General features: G+C 38.9%; 1 protein-coding gene across 2 annotated transcripts in view; it reads left to right on the forward strand.

Annotated features, from left to right (window-relative positions):
- NELL2 (neural EGFL like 2) overlaps positions 1-20881 on the forward strand; it is a 378516-nt gene that overhangs the window by 72383 nt on the left and 285252 nt on the right. For both annotated transcript variants that reach the window (XM_027093487.1, XM_027093488.1), the window contains 4 exons: positions 17125-17301; positions 17388-17484; positions 19862-19934; positions 20105-20187. In XM_027093487.1, the coding sequence (XP_026949288.1) occupies positions 17125-17301; positions 17388-17484; positions 19862-19934; positions 20105-20187 (430 nt within the window). The remainder of the gene's footprint in view (positions 1-17124; positions 17302-17387; positions 17485-19861; positions 19935-20104; positions 20188-20881) is intronic.

A 20881-nucleotide genomic window follows, 5' to 3' on the forward strand; every position in this document is an offset into this window, starting at 1 on the left:
GGAATTCCCTTGTATGTTATTTATCATTTTCCCCTTGCTGCTTTCAATAATTTTCCTTTGTCTTTAATTTTAGCCAATTTGATTACTATGTGTCTTGGTGTGTTTCTCCTTGGGTTTATCCTCTGTTGGACTCTCTACGCTTCCTGGGCTTGGGTGGCTATTTCCTTTCCCATGTTAGGGAAGTTTTCGAATATAATCTCTTCAGATATTTTCTCTGGTCCTTTCTCTCTCTCTTCTCTTTCTGGGACCCCTATAATGTGAATGTTGTTGCGTTTATTGTTGTCCCAGAGGTCTCTTAGGCTGTCTTTATTTATTTTCAGTCGTTTTTCTTTATTCTCTTCCGCAGCAGTGAATTACATCATTCTGTCTTCCAGGTCACTTATCCGTTCTTCTGCCTCAGTTATTCTGCTATTGATTCCTTCTAGTGTATTTTTCATTTCTGTTATTGTATTGTTCATCTCTGTTTGTTTGTTCTTTAATTCTTCTAGGTCTTTGTTAAACATTTCTTGCACCTTCTCGATATTTGTCTCCATTGTTTCTCTGAGGTCCTGGATCATCTTCACTGTCATTATTCTGAATTCTTTTTCTGGAAGGTTGCCTATCTCCACTTCATTTAGTTGTTTTTCTGGGGTTTTATCTTGTTCCTTCATCTGGTACATAGCCCTCTGCCTTTTCATCTTTTCTATCTTTCTGTGAATGTGGTTTTTGTTCCACAGGCTGCAAGACTGTAGTTCTTTCTGCTTCTGCTGTCTACCCTCTGGTGGATGAGGCTATGTAAGAGGCTTGATGGGAGTGACTGGTTGTGGGTAGAGCTGACTGTTGCTCTGGTGGGCAGAGCTCAGGAGAAGTTTAATCCACTTGACTGCTGATGGGTGGGGCTTGGTTCCCTCCCTGTTGGTTGTTTGGCCTGAGGCAACCCAACACTGGAGCCTACCTGGCCTCTTTGCTGGGGCTAATGGCAGACTTTGGGAGGGCTCACACCAAGGAGTATTTCCCAGAACTTCTGCTGACAGTGTCCTTGTCCTCATGGTGAGCCATAGCCACCACCCGCCCCTGCAGTAGACCCTCCAACACTAGGAGGTAGGTCTGCTTCAGTCTCTTGTGGGGTCAATGCTTCTTGCCCTGGCTCCCAATGCGCACACTGCTTTGTGTGTGCCCTCCAAGAGTGGAGTCTCTCCCCCAGTCCTGTCAAAGTCCTGCAGTCAATTCCCACTAGGCTTCAAAGTCTGATTCTCTAGGAATTCCTCCTCCTGTTGCCGGACCTCCAGGTTGGGAAGCATGATGTGGGGCTCAGAACCGTCACTCAAGTGGGTGGACTTCTGTGGTATAAGTGTTCTCCAGTCTGTGAGTCACCCACTCACCAGTTATGGGATTTGATTTTACTGTGATTTCACCCCTCCTCTGTCTCATTTTGGCTTCTCCTTTGTCTTTTGTTGTGGGGTATCTTTTTTGGTGAGTTCCAGTGTCTTCCTTTCGATGACTGTCCAGCAGCTAGTTGTGATTCTGGTGTTCTCGCAAGAAGGAGTGAGAGCATGTCCTTCTACTCCTCCATGTTGGTTCCTCCTCCCTTTATTTTGTTAACATGTAGTGAATTACCTTTTTTTTTTTTTTTTTTTGCGATAACGCGGGCCTCTCACTGTTGCGGAGCACAGGCTCTGGACGCGCAGGCTCAACGGCTATGGCTCTCGGGCCCAGCCTCTCCGCGTCATGTGGTATCTTCCCAGATGGGGTCACGAACCTGTGTCCCCTGCATCGGCAGGTGGACTCTCAACCACTGCGCCACCAGGGAAGCCCTACGTCTATTCTTATGAATTAAATTGGTTTGTAGTTTCCCTTGTAATGTCTTTGTCAGGTTTTTGCCTCATAGAATATGTTAGGATGTGTTCCCTTTTTGGTAATCTAGAAGACTTTGTGAAAGATTGCTGTTACTTTCTCCTTGAAGTATTCAAAAGAGTTCACTGATCTAGTCATCTGAGACTGGAGTAATGTTTGTTGGAGGATTTTAATTACAACTATCCTTCTTTGTAGGTTTAGTGTCCATAACCCTAACAAAGGCCAGCACTCCAAACTGCGTTTGAAATTGCATTTCCTCTCAGGGCGTTGCTTCAAGAATTCACTTCTTCTTTTGCACTATTACTTTGTACTTTCTCTATCGGATATTTCCATAAGCACATAAATATGCTATAATATTTATAGTCTGAAAAGCAAGCCAAATGTAAAACCCTCTATTGACCTTACCTATTCAACTGCTGTTTCTCTGTTTCCCTTTGGTTGTCTCCATTTCCCCTCCTCTCACTCTTTATTGGACCCTACTCTCTCTGCTTCACTGAAAATGTACTTGTCAAGGCTTCCACTCATGTCCATCTTGCAAAGTCCATTCTCTAATTCTGAGTCCTCATCCTATTGGACTTTGATTACTCCATCCTTCCAAACTCTTTTCTTGAGCTCCCACTTTCCTGGTTTTATTCCTCGGTCTCCTGGCTCCTTCCTCCTCACACCCCTGACATCTGGATGTAGGACTGTTCTAAGGCTTGATGCCCAGACTTCTTCCCCATGTTCACTTAATTCCTGAGTGATCCCATACTAAGGGCTTTAAATCCCATCTCTATGAAACAATGGATTATTAATTTTTTCTCTTATCTTGACCTTTGCCCTTGGACTCCAGACTTGTATATCCAACAGCTCACCTGCATCTTCACTTGCATAAGTTGGAATATCAAACTGTGCATGTCAGAAGTCAAACTCATCATCCTCTTCCTTAAACTTGCTCTTCATTCAGTGTTCCCCATCTCAGTAAATGGTAACTGCTTTCTTCTAGTTGTGCAGGCTAAAAACCCTGAAGGGTTTCTTGATTTCTCTCACACTGCACATTTAATCCTAAGAAAATCTTTTCACCACCTTCCCTGGTCCAAGGTACCTCTAGCAACTCATCTCCTTGATTTAACCCTTGTAATCTCCCACCCTTCGTACAGTTTATTTCCGACACTGCAGCCAAAATGATTATATTAAAACTCTGTTCAAAAAACCCTCCCATAGCTTTCTACCTACAGCAGCCAAAGTTATTTTTTAGACCCTTAGTCCCTAAATGGTCTGCCTCTGTGCTTTCTGATGCTTTTTGACCTAATTTCCTCCTATTCTGACCCTTCCTCATTCCACTGTAGCCACACAGGCTTCAGTGATATTCCTTGAATTTGCCAGGCAGGCTCCTGCCTCAGGTTCATTGCTTTTCTTCAGGGTTTCACTACATGTCACTTCTTCAATAAGGCTTTCTTTGAACATCCTGTTTTAGATATCATCTTACCATACTCCTTAGCCTCCTTTTAATTTTCTTCATAGATTTTTTCACCATGTAACCTGTTTATTTGATATATTTTATTAATTTACTTTATTTTAATATAAATTCAAGGAGAACTGGTATTTTTATCTCTTTGGTTCTCTTCTGTATCCCCAGAACCTAGAACAGAGCCTAGCACAAATAGACATTCAGAAAATATTTGTTGAATGAATAAATGAGTGAGTAGTGAATGAATATAAGAAGTCCCTTTGAAATGTGTATGCCATTTGAATCAGCAGTTTAGTTATAATAATTTATTCCAAGAAGGAAATTGTGCAGGTGCACAAAGAAACATGTATTGAAATATTTTTATTAAGAATGAAAAACTGGGGAATTCCCTGGCGGTCCAGTGGTTAGGACTCAGTGCTTTCACTGCCGTGGCCTGGGTTCGATCTCTGGTCAGGGAACTGAAATCCTGCAAGCCGCATGGCACGGCCAAAAAAAAAAAAAAAAAGAAAAATCAGAAACAGTAATAGGAAATTGGGTATTAACTAGATCACGGCACAGCTATACTATGAAATACCATGCTTCCATTACAAAGGATGTGGCTTTACTTTTATTGACTTGGAAAGATGTTCACAGTATATGGTTAAGTGAAGAAGACTGCAAAGGATACATGCAAAAATATTATATTGATCACCTCTTGCCAGCAGGACCATTAGTGATCTTACTTATCGTCTTCATGTTTTGTGAATTTTCTGAATTTTTGTATTATTATAACCAATTATTTTATATCAGAAAAATTGTATACAATATAAAACCAAGTTGTCAGATCTTTCACAAGTAGCCATATTCTGCTTGGTCTTCCCACAAGGCAGGAATGCTTAGCTTGGAGACCATGAATGGACCTCATGGGATCTGTGAACCCCTTGTCAAATCTGTAAGCCAGATTTTCTACGAACTTGCATATGTGCATTTTCAGATCATCACAGCAATCCGTATTCCCTAGTTGATCTTCCTCAACCTTACAACAGTGTGTTCCTGGGTTCATTCTTGATAAAGTAGGGAAGACTCATCTTCTTTGAGTCTGCCTCTTCTTTGAACCCTTTCTCTTCAGTCTTTCACTCATTTCCACTTGCTTGGTCTCCGTCACAACTAAGTGAATGGAGGTTATGAGAGGACATAGCATTCAGTAGGTGCTACCCTTTATCCAGCAACATTTCAACTCGACTTTCGTGCATACCCTGTGCTGTGGAGTGAGTACCCACTTATTACCAGTGCTTTATCATATCTGTTCTTTCTCCATCCTTGTGTAAGACCGTTCGCAAAGTGATATTTAAAAAGTACTCATGATGCCACTAAATTCTCCTCCCCTCCAGGTTCATAGCTCAAAGGGTTGTTTCTTAGAGTTTTTTGTGTCATGCTAGTAATAAATTACCTCCATTTCATGAATGGCCACTTTCCCTTTTATTTTATTGTAAACTCAGTTATGTGGGGTAATAAGATGGAGAGATTGTTATTCAAGCCGTCATGTATGATGCCAAGGCTTCAGTCATGAAACTTCCATTTGCTACTGCTCTTTCCCTTTGGTGATGTAATTTTGCTTCCTAGCTATATTATTCCTGAAGCAGCTTTGTTACCCTCACTGATCTAGCTACATTCCTCTTCTTGCAGTAAGATTTTTATAGTCGTATTATTATTAGTTTTGAAATGGCTAAACATTTTTCAGTTAATAATGAGTTTATTATTGAGGATCTCCAGGCTTCACCGTTGTTTGGCCTTATTCATTGCCATATTCTCAGTTCCCATAGTAAATATTAGCTGGAATAAATGAACAAATAAATCATAGTTTAAAAATCCATCTTCCCTTTATGTTTTAATATAAGCAAGGTTTTGGTTTTATAAAAATGAAATGATTGGCCTTAGGAAGTCATGAATTATTGGTCACCAGATGAATTCAAACAAACTGGATGACCATTTGATGGGAATATCATAGATAAGATGCAAACATCATTATTTGGGTAGCTTCTCACTAAATTACTTTCTGTCTGATATTCATGTTTAAGTTAAAATCAGCCCTGAAAATTTGCTGATGTTTAAATAACATGCATAAATATGTCATAGGAAATATAAATCATAATCATGATGTGTTTGGAGTGCTTACTCTTTCTCAGGAACTGTGTAAAGTGAGTCCTTATAAGTTATTTCATTTACAAAACAACCATATAAGTTCACAACTCTTATTACCCTTATTTGATAGGGAAGGAAACTGAGGCTTGGAGAAGATTTTTAACTTGTCCAGTTGTGAACTATGGAGACAGGATTAAGACTCTGAGGTCTTTTAAATTGCTGCATTATACTGGCTTGCTGATGACCAAATACTGTTAAAAACTAATAAAAATAGAATCAATATGATTCTAATGAAGGATGCCAAAAAGTACACCTTTTACTCCCCACTCTGCCATCTCCCTCAATACTTGAGGGAATCATTGGAAGAGGCGAGGTGAAACAGCCATTTTCTTTCTAATAAGTGAACGCAGCAGCCTAACTTACAGTAAATTTGGCCCTACCACTGGACTTCATGTTTCATATTTTACTGGTTACACTAGAGCCCCCATAATACCAGTGCTGTCCACTTAGTTTCTATGAGAGTGGATTAATCTTCTGTTTTTATCTGCAAGTTATGCCTCCTGGTTTCTGCATTATTTCAATTAAAAATGTATTCAGCACACTGAATTGTATGCTTTAAAACAGTAAGTTTTATGTTATGAGAATTTTGTCTCAAAAAAATTTCAAAAAAATGTGTTCAAATTGCTTGTTATTCACAGAATTGGCTATAAAAAGCTGGACTTTATAAATGATGCCTAATTGGGACTATTGACAAATAATTAAAATAGTTACCATTTATTGAGTGCTTCCTGTGTTTCAGATGCCAGGCTTTATATGGCTTATCCCGTTGAATCCTTATTTTACAGATGAGGAAACTGAGGCAGTGAGAGGTCAGGTCATAGACGGTAGTGAGAGGCAGAGCTGGTTTTCAATTCCAAAGCCTGTGCACATAACTCCTTTGCAGTTGTACCATCCATGAACCACACTAATGATATAGTTGGCACTAGAAGTGCCTGTGGCTTTTCTTCAAGTGACTGATTTACAACTGGGTTGTAGCTTAATGTTCTGAGGTGATCTGATCATTTTTCTATTTAGGTTTAATTTAAGGCAGCAGAAAAATTCTCATTTCATGTTGTGTGCAACCTTTTGGCGGATGAGACATGACCTTATTTTTATCATTTGATCTTGAGTTATGAAGGAGGTTGTTAAAATGAATGATGTCCTACCACTGTTGCCTATTTCTTCAAAGCCTAGTCTTAGTTTATATTTCTGTCATTGCAAAGGATATTTGATTAACAAGGGCATAAATTATTATAAAGGGTGAACTTTATTTCTGATTTTAGTTACTTCTCAAGATTGTGAATAACAAATCAGGGCGACATGATGTGTTGAAGTGTGACAAATTATATTCTTGGGATTTAAAATGTGATTTCAATTTAAGGTAGTAAATGCTCATTAAACATAAAAGGGAAAATAAAGGACAATACAAAGAAGGTTAAACTTCATACATAGTTCTGTCACTCAGTTGCTTTTAAAAATGTTGATACATTTTATTCCAATTATATATTTTCCCCATGGTCACAACTGTAATGTATTAGTTAGGGTTCTTGCTTGTAAGGTGACTTCGGGGGTGGTGGACAGGCAGGGTAGCTTACTGTACTGATGGGAGGCTGAGGCACCAGAATTTGGAGGAGGCAATAATCAAAAGTGCCCTGGCAGGTCAGCAACAGGAAGCAAGATGCAGAGTGACCTTAATATAGCAGACTGGGATGCTGCTGCCCTATCACAATGTAGGGGTCCCTCCTCCCTCTCTTCCTTGCTGTGCTTCATCCAGATACCCAGTCCAAAGGAAGAGTGTCAGATTGCTAACATGTGTCATGGACCTGTCCCTGGCTGTACTGCGGGGAGGAAGACGGAGGATTTGACCTTTGCTTTTTGAAATGGAGAAAATATCTAACGTGTTTTGGGCGTGCCCAACAGTGTTCTGAGTGCTTTCTTAAATTAACTCATTCCAATCCTCACGGAAGTCCTTTGGGGCAAGTGCAATTTGTATCTTTGTTTTATAGTTGGGTAACCAGATGAGGCACAGAGAGATGAAGTAGCTTACTGCTACCGGGAGGGCTACCAGGATGTGTGAAGCGGAGGTCAGGCTTTAGGGCTTGGGTAAGTTTAACCACACTGATCTGCTGAGCCTTGGGGTGGGGGGATAGGTGAGGGGAGGCCACCTCCCACTTAGATGCCATCCAATGGGGGACAGGTGGAGTTCAGGAAATGAATAATATTTATTGAATACTCACCACATGCTAGGCACACTTCTAAGTGTTTTACATCATTATTTATTTTTCTTTTCACTAGATGTTTTTTGTGTATTACATATCTATTTCATTAAAAAAAAACTGAGCGAATGATGCTGATAAAAATGTAATTTTTGGTAAAATATTTAACTACTGAAGGGTTGTTCTTGTTTGTGCAGCATAGTGTCAGCCTCCGTGCTATTAAGGATAATTCTGGTGCCTCAAATTTAGGAATTCAGTACAGGTGACAGTAATATCTAGAGGAAGAGACCAGACTGACAGCAGTGGTAGGGTTCTTGCCTCCATGTGGTAGAAGAACTGAAGGTATATAGCAATGGGGTGATGTGTTTGCTGATGTTATTTTTTTAAAATGCAAATATCTCTCTATCATTATAGAACTCACTAGTTGATTAAATAATGAATACTTGTTATCAAATAATAAGATAGAAGGGACTCTCTGATTGGTATCTTCTGGATCAAAGACCAAACAACTTGGTGTTTTATTTATGCTTAATAAGTTTACACATGATTTATATTCTGGATTACTTAGTTTATTTTTTATCTTAAAATAGAATTTTACTATATATGTGTGTATGTATGTATTATATTAAAGAAGTAATACATAATTAATGGAGAAAATTCAAGGTTATAAAAATATTTGAGAAGGTTGTTGCATCCTTTCCCCCAAATTGTACTCCCCTGAGGTAACTACTGTTAACATTTTGACATATATCCTTCTTGATCATTTTTTCTGTAAACACACACACACACACACACACAGTTTTCTCAAACTAAATGGGATTCTGCAGAGCTTTTTTTAAGTTTAATTCATATTGGTAATTAACGATGGCATTATTTCACGTCAGAACTTCATGCTTTCAGAGAGTGGCATAGTGTTCCAGAACATGGATGTATAATTCCCCTATGAGTGGATAGTTGGTATTTTATCAGATTTTTTTTTAGTGAGTGACACCACTGTCACTTTTTTTCTCCTCTGCTCTCATTGGCCTTTGGTTTCATTTGCTAGTTCCTCCTCAAAATGTTAATGTGTCATTTCATCTATAATAATTCCCTGGGTAATCCCTATGCCTTCATGGCTTTCAATACAATCTCTATGTCTATGACTCCCAAGTCCTATTTCCATAATGGACCTCTCTCCATCTCAGCCTGGTAGATCTAGCTGACCTCCCTACATGTCCTCTTGAATGCTCATTAGGTACTTCAAACATAACATATCTAAGTTTAAAACTTTGTTCAAATTATCCTTGTTTTTCTTAATTTGAGAATGCCTTGATTTCTTCAACTCTGAAGGATAGTTTCACTGGGTATAGGATTCTGGCCTGACAGCTTTTTCTTTCGTCACATCAAAAATATTTTTCCACTTCCTTCTGGCTTTCATTGCATCTTCTGGGGAATTCACTACCATTCTAATTGTTTTTTCCTATACATAATGTGTCAATTTTTTTCTCACTGCTTTCAATATTTTTTTCTTTATTCTTAGTTTTCAGAAGTTTCGTTATGATCAGTATTCCTTCGAGTTTATCTTGTTTGAGGTTTGCACAGATTCTTGAATCTGTGAGTTTATGTCTCTGACCAGATTTGGGGAGTTTACAGCCATTATTTCTTCAAGTACTTTTTTAGTTCACCCTCTTTTTCCTCTTTTATGGGCTCTGATTATGAAAATGTTAGAACTTTTGTTATAATCTCCCAGGGCTCTGAGACTGTTCATTTTTTTTCAGTCTGTTTTGTCTCTGCTGCTCAGATTGGATAATTTTTGTTCTGTCTTCTAGTTAACTGACTCTTTTTTGGTCCCCTCCATTTTGCTGTTGAGCTTTTTATTCCAATTATTGTATTTTTCAGTTTTAAAATTGCCATTTGGTTCTTCTTTATTTATCTGGTCCTTCTATTTCTTTGCTGAGGCTTTCTAACTTGTTTTTTAATTTTTTAATTTTATTTATTTTTTTATACAGCAGGTTCTTATTAGTTATCCATTTTATACATATTAGTGTATATATGTCAATCCCAATCTCCAAATTCATCACCCCCCCTGCCCCACGCCACAGCCACTTTCTCCCCTTGGTGTCCACACATTTGTTCTCTACATCTGTGTCTCTATTTCTGCCCTGCAAACCGGTTCATCTGTACCATTTGTCTAGCTTCCACATATATGCATTAATATACAGTATTGGTTTTTCTCTTTCTGACTTACTTCACTCTGTATGACAGTCTCTAGATCCATCCACGTCTCTACAAATGACCCAATTTCGTTCAATTTTATGGCTGAGTAATATTCCATTCTATATATGTACCACATCTTCTTTATCCATTCATCTGTTGATAGACATTTAGGTTGCTTCCATGTCTTGGCTATTGTAAATAGTGCTGCAATGAACATTGGGGTGGATGTGTCTTTGAATTATGGTTTTCTCTGGGTATATTCCCAACAGTGGGATTGCTGGATCATAAGGTAATTCTATTTTAGTTTTTTAAGGAACCTCCCTACTGTTCTCCATAGTGGCTGTATCAATTTACCTTCCCACCAACAGTGCAAGAGGGCTCCCTTTTCTCCACACCCTCTCCAGCATTTGTTGCTTGTAGATTTTCTGATGATGCCCATTCTGACTGGTGTGAGGTGATACCTCATTGTAGTTTTGATTTGCATTTCTCTAATAATTAGTAATGTTGAGCAGCTGTTCATGTGCTTTTTGGCCATTTGTATGACTTCTTTGGAGAAATATCTATTTAGGTCTTCTGCCCATTTTCTGATTGGGTTGTTTCTTATTTTAATGTTGAGCTGCATGAGCTGTTTATATGTTTTGGAGATTAATCCTTTGTTTATTTGTTTGCAAATATTTTCTCCCATTCTGAGGGTGGTCCTTTCGTCTTGTTTCCTTTGCTGTGCAAAAGGTTTTAAGTTTAATTAGGTCCCATTTGTTTATTTTTATTTCCATTACTCTAGGAGGTGGATCAAAGAAGATCTTGCTGTGATTTATGTCAAAGAGTATTCTTCCTATGTTTTCGTCTAAGAGTTTTATAGTTTCTGGTCTTACATTTAGGTCTCTAATCCATTTTGAGTTTATTTTTGTGTATGGTGTTAGGGAGTGTTCTAATTTCATTCTTTTCCATGTAGCTGTCCAGTTTTCCCAGCACCACTTATTGAAGAGACTGTCTTTTCTCCATTGTATATTCTTGCCTCCTTTGTCATAGATTAGTTGACCATAGGTGTGTGGGTTTATCTCTGGGCTTTCTATCCTGTTCCATTGATCTATATTTCTGTTTTTTTGTTTTTTGTTTTTTTTTTTTGCTGTATGTGGGCCTCTCACTGTCGTGGCCTCTCCTGTTGCGGAGCACAGACTCCGGACGCGCAGCCTCAGCGGCCATGGCTCACGGGCCCAGCCGCTCCACAGCATGTGGGATATTCCCGGACTGGGACACAAACCCTTGTCCCCTGCATCGGCAGGCGGATTCTCAACCACTGTGCCACCAGGGAAGCCCTATATTTCTGTTTTTGTGCCAGTATCATATTGTCTTGGCTACTGTGGCTTTGTAGTATAGTCTGAAGTCAGGGGGTCTGATTCCCTTTTTTTCCCTCAAGACTGCTTTGGATGTTCAGGGTCCTTTGTGTTTCCATACATATTTTTAGATTTTTTGGTTCTAGTTCTGTAAAAAATGCCATTGGTAATTTGATAGGGATTGCATTGAATCTGTAGATTGCTTTGGGTAGTATAGTCATCTTCACAATATTGATTCTTCCAAACCAAGAACATGCTATATCTCTCCATCTGTTTGTGTCATCTTTGATTTCTTTCATCAGGGTCTTATAGTTTTCTTCATACAGGTCTTTTGTCTCCCTAGGTAGGTTTATTCCTACGTATTTTATTCTGTTGCAATGGTAATTGGGAGTGTTTCCTCAATTTCTCTTTCTGATCTTTTGTTGTTAGTGTGTTGGAAAGCAAGAGATGACTGTGCATTAATTTTGTATCCTGCATCTTTACCAAATTCATTGCTTAGCTCTAGTACTTCTCTCGTGGCATCTTTAGGATTCTCTATGTATAGTATGTCATCTGCAAACAGTGACAGTTTTACTTCTTCTTTTTCAATTTGTATTCCATTTATTTCTTTTTCGTCTCTGATTGCCATGGCTAGGACTTCCAAAACTATGTTGAATAATAGTGGCGAGAGTAGACGTCCTGTCTTGTTCCTGATCTTAGAGGAAATGCTTTCAGTTTTTCACCATTGAGAATGATGTTTGCTGTGGGTTTGTCATATACGGCCTTTAGTATATTCAGGTAGGTTCCCTCTATGCCCACATTCTGGAGAGTTTTTATCATAAATGGGCATTGAGTTTTGTCAAAAGCTTTTTCTGCATCTATTGAGATGATCATATGGTTTTTATTCTTCAATTTGTTAATATGGTGTATCACGTTGATTGATTTGTGTATACTGAAGAATCCTTGCATCCCTGGGATAAATCCCAGTTGATCATGGTGTATGATCCTTTCAATGTTTTGTTGGATTCTGTTTGCTGGTATTTTGTTGAGGATTTTTGCATCTACATTCGTAAGTGATATTGGTCTGTAATTTTCTTTTTTTGTAGTATCTTTGTCTGGTTTTGGTATCAGGGTGATGGTAGCCTCATAGAATGAGTTTGGGAATATTCCTTCCTCTGCACTTTTTTGGAAGAGTTTGAGAAGGATAGGTGTTTCCTCTTCTCTAAATGTTTGATAGAATTCACCTGTGAAGCCATCTAGTCCTGCACTTTTGTTTGTTGGAAGATTTTTAATCACAGTTTCAATTTCATTACTTGTGATTGGTCTGTTCATATTTTCTATTTCTTTCTGGTTCAGTCTTGGAAGGTTATACCTTTCTAAGAATTTGTCCATTTCTTCCAGGTTGTCCATTTTATTGGCATAGAGTTGCTTGTAGTAGTCTCTTAGGATGCTTTGTATTTCTGCAGTGTCTGTTGTAACTTCTCCTTTTTCATTTCCAATTTTCTTGATCTGAGGCCTCTCCCTCTTTTTCTTGATGAGTCTGGCTAATGGTTTATCAAGTTTGTTTATCTTCTCAAAGAACCAGCTTCTAGTTTTATTGATCTTTGCTATTGTGTTCTTTGTTTCTATTTCATTTATTTCTGATCTGATCTTTATGATTTCTTTCCTTCTACTAACTTTGTGTTTTGTTTGTTCTTCTTTCTCTAGTATCTTTAGGTGTAAGGTTAGATTGTTTATTTGAGATTTTTCTTGTTTCTTCAGGTAGGATTGTAGTGCTAGAAACTTCCCTCTTAGAACTGCTTTTGCTGCATCCCATAGGTTTTGGATTGTCTTGTGTTCAGTGTCATGTGTCTCAAGTTATTTTTTAATTTCCTCTTTGATTTCTTCAGTGACCTCTTGGTTATTTAGTAACGTATAAAATAACCTCCATGTGTCTGTGTTTTTTTACATTTTTTTCCCTGTAACTGATTTCTAATCTAATAGCATTGTGGTCAGAAAAGATGCTTGATATGATTTCAATTTTCTTAAATTTACTAAGTCTTGATTTGTGACCCAAGATGTGATCTATCCTGGAGAATGTTCCATGGGCACTTGAGAAGAAAGTGTAATCTGCTGTTTTTGGATGCAATGTCTTATAAATATCAATTAAATCTATCTTGTCTATTGTGTCATTTAAGGCTTGTGTTTTCTTATTAATTTTCTGTTTGGATGATCTGTCCATTGTTGTAAGTGAGGTGTTATAGTCCCTCACTATTACTGTGTTACTTTCGACTTCCTCTTTATAGCTGTTAGCAGTTGCCTTATGTGTTGAGGTGCTCCTATGTTGGGTGTATATATATTTATAATTGTTATATCTTCTTTTTGGATTGATCCCGTTTTCATTATGTGTGTCCTCCCTTGTATCTTGTAACATTCTTTATGTTAAAGTCTCCTTTATCTGATATGAGTACTGCTACTCCAGATTTATTTTGATTTGTATTTGCATGGAATATCTTTTTCCATCCCCTCACTTTCAGTCTGTATGTGTCCCTAGGTCTGAAGTGCGTCTCTTGTAGACAGCATATATGTGGGTCTTGTTTTTGTATCCATTCAGCAAGTTGTGTCTTTTGTTTGGAGCATTTAATCTACTCACATTTAATGTAATTATTGATATGTGTGCTCCTATTACCATTTTCTTAATTGTTATGGGTTTGGTTTTGTAGGTCCTTTTCTTCTCTTGTGTTTCCCAGTTAGAGAAGTTCCTTTAGCATTTGTTGTAGAGCTGGTTTGTTGGTGCTGAATTCTCTTTGCTTTTGCTTGTGTGTAAAGATTTTGATTTCTCCATCAACTCTGAAAGAGATACTTGTTGGGTAGAGTAATATTGGTTGTACGTTTTTCCCTTTCATCACTTTAAATATATCATGCCACTCCCTTGTGGCTTGTAGAGCTTCTGCTGAGAAATCAGCTATTAACCTTATGGGCGTTCTCTAGTATGATATTTGTCATTTTCCCTTGTTGCTATCAATAATTTTTATTTTTCTTTAATTTTTGTCAGTTTGATTACTGTGTGTCTCACTGTGTTTCTCCTTGGGTTTATTCTGCCTGGGACTCTCTGTGTTTCCTGGACCTGGGTAACTATTTCCTTTCCCATGTTAGGGAAGTTTTTGACTATAATCACTTCAAATATTTTCTCTGGTCCTTTCTCTCTCTATTCTCCCCCTGGACCCCTGTAATGCGAATGTTGTTGCATTTAATGGTTTCCCAGGGGTCTCTTAGGCTGTCTTCATTTCTTTTCAGTCTTTTTTCTTTATTCTGTTCTGCAGCAGTGAATTCCACCATTCTGTCTTCCAGGTCACTTATCTGTTCTTCTGCCTCAGTTATTCTGCTATTGATTCCTTCTAGTGTGTTTTTCATTTCAGTTACTGTATTGTTTATCTCTGTTTGTTTGTTCTTTAATTCTTTTAGGTCTTTGTTAAACATTTCTTTTTTTTTTTTTTTTTTGCGGTTGGCGGGCCTCTCACTGCTGTGGCCTCTCCCGTTGCGGAGCACAGGCTCCGGACGCGCAGGCTCAGCGGCCATGGCTCACAGGCCCAGCTGCTCCATGGCATGTGGGATCTTCCCAGACTGGGGCACGAACCCGTGTCCCCTGCATTGGCAGGCGGACTCTCAACCACTGCGCCACCAGGGAAGCCCTGTTAAACATTTCTTGCATCTTCTCGACCTTTGCCTCCATTCTTTTTCTGAGGCCCTGGATCATCTTCACTGTCATTATTCTGAATTCTTTTTCTGGAAGGTTGCCTATCTCTACTTCATTTAGTTGTTTTCCTGTGGTTTTATCTTGTTCCTTCATCTGGTACATAGCCCTCTGCCTTTTCATCTTGTCTATCATTCTGTGAATGTGGTTTTTGTTCTACAGGCTGCAGAATTGTAGTTCTTAATTCTGCTGTCTGCCCTCTGGATGATGAGGCTACCTAAGAGGCTTGTGCAAGCTTCCCAATGGGAGGGACTGGTGGTAGGTAGAGCTGGGTGTTGCTCTGGTGGCAGAGTTCAGTAAAACTTTAATCTGCCTGTCTGCTGATGGGTGGGGCTGAGTTCCCTCCCTGTTGGTTGTTTGGCCTGAGGCAACCCAACACTGGAGCCTACCCGGGCTCTTTGGTGGTGGTAATAGCAGACTCTGGGAGGGCTCACGCCAAGCCATACTTCCCAGAACTTCTGCTGCCAGTGTCCTTGTCCTCGTGGTGAGCCACAGCCACCCCCCCGCCTCTGCAGTAGACCCTCCAACACTAGCAGGTAGGTCTGGTTCAGTCTCCTGTGGGGTCACTGCTCCTTACCCTGGGTCCTGATGTGCACACTACTTTGTGTGTGTCCTCCAAGAGTGGAGTCTGTGTTTTCACCAGTCCTCTCGAAGTCCTGAAATCAAATCCTGCTATCCTTCAAAGTCTGATTCTCTCATAATTCCTCCTCCCGTTGCTGGACCCCCGGGTTGGGAAGCCTGACGTGGGGCTCAGAACCTTCATTCCAGTGGGTGGACTTCTGTGGTATGTGCTCTCCAGTCTGTGAGTCACCTGTCTAGCCGTTATGGGATTTGATTTTGTTGTGCTTGCGCCCCTCCTGCCATCTCACTGTGGCTTCTCCTTTGTCTTTGGATGTGGGGTATCTTTGTTGATGAGTTCCAGTGTCTTCCTGTCGATGATTGTATAGCAGTTAGTTGTGATTCCAGTGCTCTCGCAAGAGGGAGAGCACATCCTTGTAGTCCGCCATCTTGAACCAATCTCAGCCTCTAACTTTTTTTCATTTGTTTCAAGTTTGTTCAAATATGTTTGTAATTGCTCATTTTAATCAATGCTTCTTTAAAATCTGTGTCAGGTAATTTTTACATCTCTGTCATCTTGTGATGTTGATATCTATTGGTTGTCTTTTTGCATTATATTTGAGATCTTTCTGATTCTTGGTATGCTGTTTGATTTTGGGTTGAAACCTGGGTATTTTTGTATAATGTTTTGAGACTTGGATTGAAACATGGATATATTTGTATGATGTTCTGAGACTTGGATCTCATTAAACTCCATATTTTATGTGACTTTCTGTGACAATGTACTGGCAGAGGATGAGGGGGTGTCATCTTGTTATTTCCAGGTGGAACTGGAAATCCAGGTTCCCTACTAGGCCTTCAGTTGACAATTAAGTGAAAACTTTTATTATTTCTGGGTGAGGGGGTGGAAGTTCCAACTGCCCACATGGTCTCTACCAAACACTCTGGTAGGGATGGTGTCATTACTGCAGGGTGATGGTGAAAGTTCTGACTCTCCACTAGGCCTCCTCTGAGAAGCCAGTGTGCTTTGTTACTAGGGATGGAACATGGTCTCCACTGATGCCATGGTTCGTCTTATCACTGGCTGACAGGGTTACAGTTCTTGGCTCTCTACTTGGCCTTTGTTGGCACCACCTGGCAGAGGCGTTGGGTACCTGATTTCTGCCTCAAGAGAGTGGAAATCTAGGCTCCCCACTTAGCTTTTGCTGACATGTTAGGGGATGGAATCACAGTGTTTCCTGTGGTGCTTGGCTGGAATAGAGTGGTTGTTCTCTAAAAGTTTTTGTCTTTCTGGGCTTCTCCTTTTTAGGTACTTTAGCTAGAGTGAGCAGGCTTTTGAGGGGAATTGTTTTGTCTGCATCCATTGGTATTTCCAGGTTGCTGGTTTCTCCACCTCCAAGAGTGGCATATATGAGGCAAAAAGAAAACCCTCTTCACTCACCATTCTGTTGTTACTCGGGCCCTGAGTGCCCTTGCCTTTTTAAAAAATTTTCTCCATCTTTCAGACTCTTCTTATTGTTTGTTTTATAATATCCTGTTTAGTTGTACTTATTGGGAGGAATAGGAAAATTATGTCTATTCCATCTTTCTGGAGACAGAGGTCATGTACCTCATTTTTGAGCTTTATTTTCAATGGGCCTCGTGTGATTCTTCTTCTCTGTGCAGGTACCTGGAATTGGAAAGCAGCGGCCATCGGAATGAAGTCAGACTGCACTACCACTCCTCCGGCAGCCACCATCCTCACACAGAAGTGTTTCCTTACATTTTGGCTGATGATAAGTGGCACAAGCTCTCCTTAGCCATCAGTGCCTCCCACTTGATTTTACACGTCGACTGCAATAAGTAAGTGAAATGTTCTCAGTTCAGGTAACGGAAGATTCTAAGAAATGACGGTTAATGCACATTACTTACCTGGTGCTTCTTTGCAGAATATATGAAAGAGTGGTGGAAAAGCCTTCCACAGACTTGCCTGTGGGCACATCATTTTGGCTGGGACAGAGAAATAATGCACACGGATATTTTAAGGTATCTTCTGACTAAGGTCTGAGCATAAAGTGTAAATAGAAATGCTTTTTAATGAATTTGGAAAAGTACGTTTTGCTTTTTATGGTGTAAAGCAAAATAATTTGATGTGTATAGTTTTTTTCTATTTGTGTCTATTTCTGTTTTAGTTTTTTTTACACTGGTGTTTAATTTAGCTGGTCAGCACTATTTTCTCTTTTTTTCCTGAATGAGTTTGAACTTTAAACATAACAGAGATGATCATAAGGCCCAATCACGGCAGAGTTAACATCTTCTTGAAATCAGGCATTCAAAACAATAAAAATCTAAAATGTTAATAAACAAATAAACTCTCTACCTTTGAAATATAACCTTTGATGAGACTTTTATTGGGGTGTTAATAATAGAGAATTAAAACTTTTCAATATTCATTATTCATGGTCTCTTCGTACTTCTGAAAGTGAGAAAGGAATATATATATATATATGCGCAAATCTATCAAAACTAGAAAGCAGTTATAATTTATATCTTTTTCTTATTGTCTGTTTAGAGACACACTCCATGGAATTGCATCACAGGATCTAAAAGACATACCGTTTAACTTTCAGTATTTTAAGGTTGAGGAAATAAAGTTCAGAAAATTGCTTGATTACAAGCCCATAGTGTAATCATTTCCCCTCCAATGACTCCGACACTGCCTGTCATACAGAAGAGGATCGGCAAATGGTCGTTAAATGAAACAATGATAGGTGATGTGTCTAACTCAGGGATTTCTAGCTAGAGTAGGTACCAGTAACTTTAACATTGTGTTCTAAGAAAGGTTTGTATTCCCTGAAAGGTATTTTTAAAACTTACTTAAACTGCTACCTGGAAACCAGGTGCTTTGAATGTGTTACTTCATCGAATCCTAGTCTTGCTAGCCTTGGTGCAGGGCCTTTAAAATTCTTTTAAAATCTCTTTTACATATGCATAAACTTGTTCAGAGAGTTTAAACAACTTATCCAAAGCCAGTCATGGGGAATTGATCCCATGCTCGTGAGTCCTGAAAAATCAGTGCTCTTTTCCCACATAAGGGATAGCAAGTTTTTGCTATAGGTGCTGAGTCTCTCCTCTATTCAATCATGGCACTCTTCCCCACGGAGCCCAGATGGGGCGTCAGAAACCTCACACGTCAGTTATGTGTCCTACTCTAGGGGCCGTCATTTTTACTGTAGACTGTAAATGGTGCTCACTAGATTTGGGCAGTACACAAACTATAGAACTCTACATGGTAGCTTTGCTTTCATGTTGCTGCTACCAAGTGATAGGATTTTGTTGCATACAAGTTGCTTCCCTGATCCAAACCCCAAGCAAACAGCAGATCCAGCAGTTGCCACATAGTATACTTAAATATTTATCATTTACACTGACACTGTTTTTGTACCATGCTATTAATCAGATTAAATATGTAGAAGATTCATAGTCCAGGATTTGACTGGTAAATCTTTGTAGGTACATTCAAAATTGTCTTAATAATATGTTGGTATGTCACCTCTGTCATTAAATGTTCTATTTCCATTTTCCAAAAGGGATAAAGTGAAATATTACTTAAAGAAAATATATAAAGATGTTGAAGGAAGAGAGGGGGTGGTGAATGAAAGGGACTCTGGAGTGTGTCTGATGAGGTCGTTTCTGAGCTACCATTTGGCCATTGCTTTAAGAGCCTTGTAAGCTGGAAGCTAATTATATCTTAATGACAAAGGATGCATGTAAATTTCACATGTAAACATGTGATGTGACCTTCTGTGTAAAATGGGTCATTTCCAGTTGGCATTTTAAAAAATTTTAGGCTAAACTTTCTGTACTCCTAAGGACTCATCACTAAGTCTTGCTGTAGCTGTTTAATAAATCTCTTGTCCTTTTTAAATTGAGAAATTCACTTTAAAATATCCAACCGAGAAACAAGAAATGCTAGAATAAGCATTGCTCTTATGACTTAGCTTTTCTCTTGTTTTCTTTTTGATGATTGCAGTTAACTTAAAATGGGTATCAGTTTCACTGTTGTTGAAACCCAAAGTGATTTTCAGGTTGATTTTTAAAGGTCATTTTCAAGCCTTTCTTCAGTGGCTAACTAAAAATAACTTCCCCAGACACATACTATTGTCTCTTAATTATATCTTGACATTTACTCTTAAGGCTTTAAAAATATTATCAATAAGAAAGTACGTGGGTAATCATCTATTTTGCCTGCCTGATGTTTTTCTTTCCCTTTGGTTTGAAGTCAAAGCAATGTATTCAAAAAGATTTTATTCAGGGATTTTGGTGAGTCTATCCTGTAATGTTTCCCTTCCTGAACTTGACTGTTGAACATAATTTGGGTAGGTGAAAGTAATACGTCTTTTTCAAAATTTTTCTCACACAGGGTATACTGCAAGACGTGCAATTACTTGTCATGCCCCAAGGATTTATTGCTCAGTGCCCAGATCTTAATCGCAGTAAGTCCATTAGTTCTCACACCGTGTAATGAAAAGTATGCTTCTTGCTTAGTTTTGTCCAAAATGTCAGTTTGAAATTAGAGTTTTTCTATATTCGTTGTCAGCATAGACTTGACCAGATTGAACTCCTTATAAATATAACTTGACCAACGTGGTGTTTGTAATTCTAGCCTGTCCAACTTGCAATGACTTTCATGGACTCGTGCAGAAAATCATGGAGCTGCAGGACATTTTAGCCAAAACATCAGCCAAGGTAAAAGCTCCTTGGAAATAGAGTCTGGGGGAGCTCACAAATCCTTGCGGTTCCTTACAATTCCTTTTATAACCACAGTTGTTCACCTTTGAGACTTTTCTCATACCCTACTGTGTACCAGGACTGAACCGAAATCCCTGCTCAAGAAAGGGGCTTATAAATATTCAGACCCTAGCCATCTGTATAACAAACGATTCAGTAAATCAAGAATGAGGCAGATTACGACACTGCTTATTACGACAATAGGATTTATTGTTTAATTTAGTGTTTATTACTATTTAGTTTTTCTTTGCAAGGAAGGAGGCAAGAGGACATTGTAAAGAATATGAGCACTAGAATTATGTCAAGGAAATGGTCCCACAAAATCTTTCTACCACTATGTTACAGTTGTAGGAATGTTGGCTGTCTTAAGCCTGTATCAAGTTTACCTATAGTTTCACCAGGCTGTTGTCTTGTTGCATAGCAGTTACTTATGACCTGGAAGTTGTGTTGTATAGCAATGATTTGTTTCTGACCCAATATATATTCTAAAATTTATGTTTGCACTCGAGCAAACATAGTCATGAAATTAGACATTTTTAAAAATGGAAAATGCTTCTCTGCATCGTGGATGATGCTATTTTGACTTAGCCTTCTTTTCCGTCCTATAAATCCTGCTTTTTTCCCCCAAAGGCAGGGGGCAAGTTTACTACAA

This window comes from Aethalodelphis obliquidens, unplaced genomic scaffold (assembly GCF_003676395.1).
Source record: "Aethalodelphis obliquidens isolate GAN/ISIS:26980383/991018 unplaced genomic scaffold, ASM367639v1 scaffold84, whole genome shotgun sequence".
Classification (NCBI taxonomy): domain Eukaryota; kingdom Metazoa; phylum Chordata; class Mammalia; order Artiodactyla; family Delphinidae; genus Aethalodelphis; species Aethalodelphis obliquidens.